The following is a 12,011-nucleotide window of genomic DNA, read 5'->3' as shown; positions in this document are numbered from 1 at the left end:
ATCAATGCTCAAGCATAACAATCCTAAATATTTGAAACTCATTTAAAAACAAAGTTCAGTAAGCCGAGAAATATGTCAGTAGATCGAATGTTACGGGTTTATCTGCGAAGTTTGTACATTGACGTAGCATTTGTTAAATCACGGACTACCTGTATTATATTTTAACCTTATTATAGAGATATAACATATCATTTCACCAAATAACAGCTTCATATGTTTAACCACTTTAAAAATAGCAGCCGTAATTGATCTAATGTTCAATGATGCCATCATTTCAGCACAAATCTATCAAAAATCCCCTTTACCATGACAAAATATTGCCACATACGCCTAAATGTGAACAAGATCGTTTGAATTGTTATTTCAATTCCAGCCGGAAAGAAGTGCACTGATTATGTTTGGGATAGACTCGACAACAAATGCTACGATGTTGTTAATACATTGGTTGGTTCTTTCGATTTGGCTAAACAGTCTTGTGTAAGCAATGGAGAAGATTTATTGGTGACGGAAACGGCCCTTTTTCTAGAACGCGTTAAGCGACAAATAAAGTCGAATTTTGGTAAGATTACACATATCATTTTACTAGGGTCAATTTCTAGGTGATAGGCACATCATGTAGTCCAGTAGAAACATTAGTTGAATGATATTTATTGAGTAATCATGTAAAATAATTAAGGTTTTTGGATTGTCTTGGTTTATGTTTTGAAAAGTTGAAAAATACTCGATCGAGATTTTCAAGCTTTCATTTTTGATGGTAAAGCGTTTATAAAAAAAAATCGGATATTACAAAATTGATCTTCATCTTTGTCAAGATTTTTGCATTTTTGTGGGTACCTCGCCACTAATTAATGTGTTTTCTGTTATCCAGTGCTTAATACTCAAAGTTACTTCCTGGGTGCTACAGATGCGAATACAGAGGGTGTATGGAAGTGGGTTAATGGAGATCTTGTGTCCACCAATAACTGGAGAACAGGTTACCCTAAAAATCAAACAGATACCTCTGATTACATGCTTATGGTCCGAGGGCCTGCAGCCGATTGGTTGTGGATTGATTCGCTTAATGACATTCAACCAAGAAAATTTATTTGTGAAAGGTATATCAGTGATAGTAGTGTGTAATATTTGAGAAGGGAATAGTCTTGAGTATCATTAAGGGAACTATGAGACCTTATGCTTGAGTATTTGTAATCAGTCACCATACTTATTCTAATTTTAAATACTGTTTGACACAAATCAATCAGCGTCCGAGCTGTTTCACGTCTTTTGTACCCACAGTTTGAATACCAGACATCCGGAAACACTGTCAATGTATAGAAACACTGGACTTACTTCTAATTTCAAACTAATATTATCTGTTGCTCTATGACTCGGGCCAATGCTTTTTTGAGACTATTCATCTTACACAACTTAATATTATGACAGTACAGTCAAGTTCTGGCAGAATGAACATTGATACCTCTCAATGGGAATCAACATTTGCCAGATGTAAAGGAAAGGAATATATTGCCTATTCTATTGACATATTGATTGTGGGAATCTGTTATATCGTGAAACTAATGACTAACGTATAAGATGGCGACTCATCAGGGACCCATTTTGATCCATCCTATGTCAATGCATATTTCTTCAGCTGAAATGTTTTATTTTAGACTGTAATTATCAATTAGAGCATAAACACATGCTAAACAAGAGCGACTACTGCACCTGTAGTACTGTTTTGATATTTTATACAATAAACATTTATCATTTTCTTAAATTTAGGAGATAAAAATGACATTTTCGGTGTTTTGAGCTACCAAATTTCGGTTTAACTGTTTTTTGTTATTGATTTGTGGCCCAAGAGTTTGTCAAGAGCACGCCGATAGCTTTTATCAAGAACATTTTTACTTATGCCTCTTAGGATAACCTCATGCTCAACAGGAGCTAGCTGGGAAGAACCCCACATTTCGTACACAAGGCGAACAAAGAAAATGTAACAACGTATTTTTATTCATATAAAAAATAAATATATAAATAAAATGAACGAACATAGATTATTTACAAACACATTTACATTTACATAATTTACAAACACATAAACATAGATTTTGATTTTGGAGTGTAATAAAATAACAGGAATAGATTTATCAAATAAGATTTTGCAAATTTCAGTTAACACACACAGCTTGGTATATCAGCGTTTTATAATGTATTAGATTTAATAAGTGTGTGTGAATAAATAAAATCATTTTTCATAAAGGTTGGTTTTGATTTCCTATTGAAATAACCCGTACATTAAAGAAACACAACTATATTTGTGAATATACGAAAACTGTTCTTGTCGATATTTGAAAATATACGCAGACCATAATTCTACAGGCAATCAACTAGTTGTGAAATTACTATTACTACTATATCTTATTTGGGTGCTAAACAATTTTAATTTTCGCTGCCACATTATAAATAAAGTATATTTTGGTATTGGACTAATTTGTAATTTTTTCTGAACCAATTTTTCTGCCAGATCATAAATATATTATATTTTTCATATGAACTAGTTTGTAATTTTATTATAAATAAAAATTGTATTTGACTAGCTGCCATTAATAAATAAACAAGATATTGGTATTTCTTTTATAAACAAATAAATTTGACTCGTTGCCATAGTATAAATAAAACATATTTTGGTATTGGGACTAGTTTGTTATTATGTTATAAACAAGATATTGGTATTTTTTTTTATAAACAAATAAATTTGATATGATCAGCTGCCACATTATAAATAATGTATATTTTGGTATTGGACTAGTTTGTAATCATTTCTAAACAAATTTTGCTGCCAGATTATAAATATATAATATTTTTCATATGGACTAGTTTGTAATTATGTTATAAATAAATATTGTATTTGACTAGCTGCCTCAATATAAATAAATTATATTTTGTTATTAAACAGTTTGTTATTATTTTGTAAATATATCGTGCAATTGAATCTAAGAATAGTTTGTTTCATACTCAGATACTGGGATTGTTAATTTGGACGGGTATATATAAATAAAAATATGAATGATTCATTCCCTCTCAATCATACAGGAATAACTGAAACACACCATATATGGAGATTGTACGGTCATAGTTATTGATTTCAGGAACCTCCTTTTAAAAAATGAAATGGATCGTCTGATGCCTTCATCACCAACACACAATGGTATATGTAATTCGTCTACTGTATCACATGCTTCGCGGTTTTCTCAAATATTGGACAATGCTGCGTAGTGAAAGACGTAAAATATGATTTCTCACGAACAGGAGTTTGTAATTCAAAGCACCATCAAAGTCTTATTAGCATCAGCTATCACTCGCACTTGTGACGTAACAGATTCCGAGTTGCCATAGTAACCAAGTTCACCAGATGTGCTATAGCAAGAATGTCCGTAATCATTATTATATTGGTTTCCAGTTACACTGTTCGTTTCATTTAAAATGCTGGAAATAGGATATTCTGGTTCCGGAAGAGGCACTAATGAATCGTTTGTTCTGATTGGTTGATAGTAAAATGGTACGTCGTGATTGATTGGTTGGTATGAATTATAATCAAACATGTATGGATGGCTGATATTTGGTTGATACATCTGACGCTCTGGAGATCGAAGCTCTGGTTGTGTAGACAAAAATGTGCTTCTAATTGGTTCATGCCATTTTGAATTCCCAATTGGTTTCTTTACAAACGTAACTAATTTCTCCTGAGCCCTAAAAGGAAAAATATAAACTCAGATTATATAATTTGTAATTTCACCCAAAGCTAAATATTTATTAATTCCTGGAGTAATGTATATATCATGACTTGAAATCACGGACTTATTTTGTCCTAGTTTCAGGATGTCAGTGTCAGCTTCATATAAAATCGGGAATTGTGACTAAATCCTAACTAAAGTTATGTGGATTTTCTTGAATAAATTTTTCCATTAATACCAATATCGGGAGTAAGTCTTTGTTATGAACTTCATTTGATCATAACTTTTTAAAATAAATGTACATTTCCAACTCTTCACCAATCCTGTAAATTGGCCCACATTGCAACTTCAATCGAGGAAAACGTCGAAACTTAGGAAAAGAACAACGAAAAGAACTTACAGATCTAGCTTAGGGGCTGTTCTAGGTTTAGGTGAGGAACACGGCGAATTACTATCACTGTCAAACTGTGATGGTGGTTTTCGTGGAGAACTGACATCGTTTGGATCACGGCGAGATCTGGCCCTTCTATTCTGGAACCAAACCTGGAAGAAACAGAATAAATATTCTTATATTGTTTATTTGAAAAGCTGATTAATAAACAGTTAACGTTCAGATCGAGAATATCTACAATGGTTGAGACGATTGTTAATTTCAGTTGTCTGTGGGAAGATCAGATGCATGTGTTATAGAGACATCAAGTAACGGTGCCAGCCTGTCGAGTTTGGGGTGCAAATAGGGACCAGACTGACTTAATTGGGGTTTGGAGGAGAGCAACTGTAAAATTGTCGAAATGTGGTAGCGCTGCAGAAGCCTCTCAAATCTTTGAAATATATAATTCATATTCGCATATTGCATAAATGTATTTATTTAAAATAATATGATGTTGAATTGCATTTAAATTGGAGTAACATATTCTGACAGGATGTTCAAAATATAAAGACATCTATCTGGTATTGATTGTTACGGATTTTGTTTTGCGGAAAGAGAAGAAAAATACAAACCTGTGCGTTTTTATGACTGATGTCCATATCTTCGCATATAGATTCTAAAGTTTCTCTATCTGGGAAGTTATTCTTGACAAATAATCTTTCAAATACACGAATCTATAAAAAGTATTCAATACAATAATAGTAAACGTCATTATACACCGAAATATGTTATTGACAACTAATAAATATCAAGTGTTAACGAAAAGAGTCTTCTTCAGCAGCCAGATAATTTTGATCCTGATATATTTTGTGGATAATTACCACATGTCTTAATAATCACATGAGATGTAGACTTAATTGAAAAATTGTAGATAACAATCAGGGAAATGGATAGAAATGATTAGATTATTCTTTGTCGGGAATTTTTTTATCTTGCATGCCCAGCGTCTATTGTCGCAAACTGGTGAGAAAACACGACATGCTTGGTATCATCAAAAAGTATACCATGATCGACTTTCCAACCTCATGGCACCAACAAAGTAGGCTTGTAAATCCAAATATTTACCTGATCAGCAGAGTAGTGCACTCTGTTACGTTTTTTCTTCACCCCTTCTGTTTTCATGTCCAGATAATCATTTGACCTGTGGGTAGGAAGAGCTCTGGTCTTCATCTTGTGAGTTTGCGGTTTCTGTTAATCTGAAATCAGATGGGTTCATATTTATAAATCAAATAATGTTTATGTACATATCGCCGAATATCAATCTGTTTTAAATAAAACTCTCTAGTTGTTCGGGTTTCTTTCTATAAATTACTACACTAATCCATGATCTTGACAGATTTTTCTTGAAATCATATTCTGTGAGGGTTTGGTCCAATGTCATCAAAAATTCATTCTAATCAATCAAAAGTTTTCTAATGTAACAAAAAGGCCACTGAATATTGTTAGGACATCTTCTCTTGATTGGATGATAGCTTAAAATGCCCAGAACGGGTGCATAACAATATAGTCAGATCATGGATATATTGCACTTTGATCTTCATATTTTATTCACATACCTATAAGCATTAAAATTTGAATTGTTGACGAAAATATATTCTAGAACAGTGGTTTCAGTCAGGTCGTCTGTGAATAAGAAACACGTTTTATAACATTCGCATGTACACACATTTTGCCCCGAGATTATCAAAGTACAGTTTCTAAAATCAATACGTTCAGTGGTTATTATATACTACAGATAGATCTGGTCCATTATTATTCTCGACACAACCAGCTGATTAATTATCATGCATGAAAGCAATGGTTGATATGGATTGATTAATGGAAAGCGACGACCTCCTGCTTCCAGCTCCACTGGTTCATTAACTATTCACAAAAATTTCAATGAGTTGTACCAAATCAAAATCATTTCTTTAACTAACTGGTGGGTTTTAATTCTATTCTCACTGTTTTGTTTAAACATTAAAATGAATCCTTTATGTATAGGTAGTTTTAACAAATTTATTATTCTATCTGTAATCATAGCATTAAAAAACTTTTTCGTAGCGATAGTCCGATTTAGCAAAGTCTTGATTATGATAATGGATAATTTATTATACTATCTGTAATCATTGCATTTAAAGACATAACCTGTTTTACTTATTTTCTTTTCCTGAGCGATAGTCCGATTTAGCAAAGTCTTGAATATGATAATTTATTATGCTATCTGTAATAAAAAACATGACGTGATTTACCTATTTTTTCGAACGATTTTGCAAGGACTGGAATACGATAATGATAATGGATAAAAATAATGAGATCAAGTTGAATATATATTTCAACGAACTTTTTCCCAGTTACTGCCTTGGACTATATCCAAGAATGGCTGACTAAAGCCCCTACGGACAAAAGTCTCTGCAATTTTGTACCAGGACAAAAACCCCCGAGGACAAAAGTGTTAGATCTGGGGCTCGTTCTATCATGTTGGTGCAGAAAAGTAGGGCCGAAAACTTTATTCATTTCATTTCATTTCTATCATTGTTGTATTTACAATAAACACGACTGATGGGTCGTTAATATTCTGTTTTGTTGAAGCTTATTAGCACGTAATTTGATATAAATAAAGAATATAATAGTCTTGAGTAATTTATAGTAATTACTTCAATGCTCTTAACAAAGTACATAACCCACTAATCTCGCAAGAAATTTTTGATTCCACGACTATTGATGTCAAAGGTCAGTGCGACCTCATTCCAATTTTCAATTTCAAAATATGTCCATGGAATAAGTGTCAAAGTAATACAAATAACATACAAATTTGTGTCTATTATGACACAACTCGTAGGTCTGACGTAGGCTGTATCGCAGACGTAGAATAATCTTCATATAATATTCCGATCTCTCGTCATGGTTCTTTGTCCATTCAAAGCGCCTTCATAAAAACTTAAATCAAATAATGCAAGAAAGAAATCGTGACGGTTTCCAACAAAGATGAGCAAATGTACTCGTTAATGAATTGGAGAAGTCTGATATGTTAGCAGGGTTTGGTCATTAAAATCGGACGTGATGTGACAGAGATGCTAACATGAATATTGATTTTACATTCGCCTTGCTTTGTCATCTCAAGGCTATTCCATGTTCAATCTTAGACACAGGATGATGTGAGATAATAAACATTAAGACGTCAAAGTTTTTTCGGTAATAAAGAAATAACTTGACGTTATTAGAATAGCTATTACTGTAGTAACATAAATTTAGGTGTAATGTACCATTGTCGAAACGTCGTACATTATAATCTACATTTAGTATATAATATGGCCATGTTTATGTTATTGATGTTACAGAAAATATCAATCCCTATAATAAAATTTTCATTGTACAATATCATCGTATATTGGACGTTGTGATGACGTATTGTTTCCTTAGGTCAAGGGGCTAGAAAGCTTCATCTTCCAGAAAGAACCAAAAATGATCGAGAGTCCCATTTCTGCTAATCCCAAATCCAGACCAAACATGTTCATTATAGTAACATTGTATATCGACATATTTCCAATTATCCCGAATTGTACATAAGTTTGTTAAAGAGTGAAAATTGTATGAAAATATCTTACGTAAAAGCACTGGTATATTTTATCTATAATATCTAATTAAAAATCCTTGAAAATAATAAAAACAACCCCTACCGACCTGAACAATTTCTTGTATTTCAGGAAAACTCGGAGTTTTAGAGTTCAAACTATCTTCATAACTCTATGAAATCTATCAATATTATGAGAAATAATTCAGATTATAGCCAATAAAAGGGTATCTACCATATTTTTTTTTTCAAAAAAAGGAAATTCTCACAAATTTTATTGTTTAAAGACCTTTCTGTCAAAATTTGACATGGAGATTTACGATCTGATTAAAGATATAATTAAAGGGATGGTAATTAACAAAATCAACAATGTCGACCACATCAATCATTTATCTAATTGGGGGTCAATTAAATTAAGGTTCGGGTTACATTGACGTAATAATCCTTTAAGCTCGCTTGAATGATCTCCATCGTAAACATTTCAAATATATTATTGACATCTTATTAATTATTTGCTTTTTATGACATTAGTTGATAAATTGCCGAAGGGAAATTACATTTATAATTCGTTCTTCTGTTTAATGCCATATATCCAGATATTATCATTAAAGAATTTAAATTTTTGTAACAGTTAAACGCAAGCACAGCTGTGTTTTCCAGCGTCTATTTCAAAATGTAAACATAAACGACTAGGGCCTAGTTCCTTGTTCCAATGACTACAAATGATTTCTTATTCAGAAATAAGTTTCACATTAATTAGCAGTAAAAGCCATCTCAAACATATTTCTTAAAGTTGTACTCACCGGGATTAAAATCTTCAAAAATCTTCTCGTTAATGTTCCTTGTTTAGTTCTCAGTTCTCGAACGTTATCCACAGAGAGACTGTTTCCTTCCTTAGACTAAAGCCAAGAGCACACGACAGTCGATTGCCTTAAAATGAAGACCACACGAGTGTAACTAAGAGTTATTGTACCGAGCAGGTGGATATTGTCATATTATGACGTAACAGTCTCCGAATGACCACTATACTGACCAATTATACCTATATAGTCAGGTCGAAAATAGTGACATGTGGTCAACTGGACTTGGTCATCATCTGGCTTAAATCGATATCAACACTGTCAGACTTATTGTTCAATATACACACGACGTTGTAATGAGTGGAGTGTCGGGTTCGTTCATTGTCCACTCACTCGGACCACTCATTGGTCAGCCTTTGTTCTCAGTCTGATTTTTGATAAGGTTTCGCTTCACTGAACTGGTGAATTCTACAGCTTGTAGAGTTCAGTCAATTTGCATGAATAGTAGTCGCTAACAACCAATATTCAACATTGACAGTTCGCTAGGGTATTTGGTACATATGAACATGTGTTAACGAAATATTTTTACATTTCCAATTTCTGTGTAATGTCCTTGCGATTGTTTGACGAACATTTGAAAGATTCAAGGTGATATCTTTTATTAACGTATAAGATATAGGACCCTAGGAGTACAAAAAGTGAATATTATTTATTTACAAAATTCAGCATATGATGGCCTGAACATATTTTCTACATTGTGTAAATTTCCAGAAGTTTACCTCTCATTAATATTTTAATAACAAAAACAATGTATAATTTTTCAAAAAAATGTAGCAATATGGAGACGTATCGTGTAGTTATGAGGTGGATCAATAAAGATGAATAAGAAACATGTTGTTAAAGCCATTACTATGAGGTTCATCATAATTCAAGGCGCTTCTTTTGATCAATTAGTTCCTATCAATTTTAATTATAGACATTGTAAGAATAATTTATATCTCCTTTCGTGTTCACTCAGGTGGATAAACCGGACCATATTGGACCAGGATGTTACAACTTTTATAACCTCATACGTTTTCACACTTACTATCAGAACCAGACAACCCATGACCTAACTTTCGATAGTTATTTTGACAGTTATCGGCATACATAAAGCCAAAAACAATATGCGCTTTTTCTGATTTTCGTTACATCCAGGTACAACATAAAATGAGACGAAGAGCAAATTGGTTTTCAGGAAAATCATTTTATTTTATTTTTATAAATTCGTTTTAAAAGGGTTAATTAAAATCAAATCGTACCAATAGGTAATTGAGCAGTTTGTCTTGGTTGTAGTGTTTGGCTGAATAATGGCTCAATTTTATTATTAGAAAAGTATTCGTTTATTTTACTCAAATCCATACAGTAGTTTTCTGACAGCTTCCAAATAGCATAACGTAAACTCAAACCTTTAAAATTGTTTGACGTTCAAAGGGCTGGACTGTTTAAGTTAAAACTGCCGGATATGTTGGTGTATAGTTCTCATAAATTTGAGGAAAAAAAGATCAGATTTCGTCATTTTCATAAGCTTTGAATTAAAACATTTGAAGACCGGACAAATAAACCTTAATCAAGCCGGATTTTCAACGTATACAGACTGAAATACATATACATATACTCTTGGTTAATTAGGCATATCCCATCCTCATGACTTGAGACCTTTCCACATCAACTCCCTCCAACCTATAGGGTGAGCTGAGTTAAAGCACCAGCCATATCTGGATTGAACCCTCAATTCTCAAGTTAACAATAAAATAGGGTTCTGGTCGACTTTCGAAGATCACCTGGATTTACTGACAGCTCAAAGAATTTCACAAGTCTTTGGATGAAAACAAACTTAGACCACCGACGACTTAAAATCGCAGTTGCCACCAGTTCCTCGTATTCATCTTTGAAATTGAATCCAAAAGTTAGTCCTTGTGCGAACCATCGCGTTGTTTATTTCCATATTTCAAGAAATCGACAAAAAATGTACGAAGAGGCATAATATACCAAAGGGTTGAAGGGATGTTGAATGGGGAACATTATTAAATACTGCATATTTTCCTTGTTGATGGTCAATGTTATACAGAGTTACTTCCCTTCATCAAGATACTTTCGAATGCTCGTAAAACAGATCCAATTGATTAATCTGCGGACCTTGTTAGCTCCATAGTTTCTGGTCAATTTAAAATATAGAGTGTGTTCAAGTGTTGCAGGAGTGCTTTGGGTCAAGTGCGAAGCATCAGTTTCCAAGACAGTGTGCTTCAAGCTGTTGCTGGTCATCCCTGACAGCAACACAAATGAAACGTAAATCTTTAACATAGAATACTCAGATATCAATGTGATTCTGAGCAGCATCCTGTAAAGATGTCGAATCTGATGCCTAAATTACACCAGATTTGAACGATATTTAGAAGCGGAGATCACGAACAAAAACAAAGAAGGATATATCATGGTATAACACACTTTGATAACAAAGTACATTTCAACACACTTCGCCATCAGATGAAATGGAATTACTCCCCCTCCTTCATTTCATCTGATGACAAAAAGCCTAAATTACATCTAGACTGAAAGGGGTCAAGTCAATTGGTTTGCTCATGATCCTTTCTTCTTCACAATGTCAACCTATTAAAACCTTTGGCTTATACTTAAATCCAATAGCCCCCTCTCTTGTATCAATGAAGTCGAAGATGCAGTAATTCAATTGGATTCTAAACTAGAGGCCGTGACAAAAATTCTGTAAGCACTAAGTCATAATATTTACAGTCAGTCTGTCGAGGGCTCTGATTAGCTGTATTCGCTGTAGCGAAAAAAGGCGGCTATAGAGACCGTGACAAAAATTCTGTAAGCACTAAGTCATAATATTTACAGTCAGTCTGTCGAGGGCTCTGATTAGCTGTATTCGCTGTAGCGAAAAAAGGCGGCTATTGGTGTCAAGGTCGTAATAGCTTGACTTTGTGATATGATCCTGTATGCTCTCCATGATTATGTGACTGTAACTGTACCGGTTATTTTAGCTTCCTAATGTTCTTCCCATACCCAATAACATTTTATTATACTTCTTCATTGGCACCAATTCATATTATACATGTATTCGATGATACCGACTGAATACCATTACCAACCGTGCTATTGCACATAACACATAGCATTTCCTTTCACATAAACCGAGAATTTATCTGATGCGGTTAATATTCATTTTATAAATCATTTGGCTCGTGTCATACAGACCCAAAAATTATAACATTTTCTTTGGTATGGAGTGTGAAGTCCCGTTCTGTCCACACCCAAAACTCTCTAGTTGATGATAGAACCACTGAACGATTTTAACACTTTATTCAGGATAAAGAAAACTTTTCATGCTTCATTTGATGGCTTTGTTTCGGTCGATAGATTCTTTTGTCTTTTTAAATTTCCCTCACACCGTGGTCATTACGTTTAGGATTAAACTGTACTCAATTTTAATCCGCTGAAACCGTTAAATGTAAGCA

General features: G+C 33.3%; 1 protein-coding gene across 1 annotated transcript; it reads right to left on the bottom strand.

Annotated features, from left to right (window-relative positions):
- Window positions 1-3,050: 3,050 nt before the first annotated feature.
- Window positions 3,051-5,313, bottom strand: LOTGIDRAFT_160350 (hypothetical protein; the record flags this gene model as incomplete). The annotated part of the gene is made up of 5 exons (XM_009055397.1): window positions 3,051-3,078; window positions 3,352-3,729; window positions 4,114-4,256; window positions 4,716-4,817; window positions 5,209-5,313. The coding sequence occupies 5 exons, from the start codon at window positions 5,311-5,313 to the stop codon at window positions 3,051-3,053; spliced, it is 756 nt and encodes a 251-aa protein (XP_009053645.1).
- Between the last annotated feature and the right edge of the window lie 6,698 nt (window positions 5,314-12,011).

The sequence above is a fragment of the Lottia gigantea genome (assembly GCF_000327385.1).
Source record: "Lottia gigantea unplaced genomic scaffold LOTGIsca_24, whole genome shotgun sequence".
In the NCBI taxonomy this organism is placed as follows: Eukaryota; Metazoa; Mollusca; class Gastropoda; family Lottiidae; genus Lottia; species Lottia gigantea.
The sequence above is the reverse complement of the archived record's forward strand: the minus strand, read 5'-3'. Positions and strand labels throughout refer to the sequence as shown.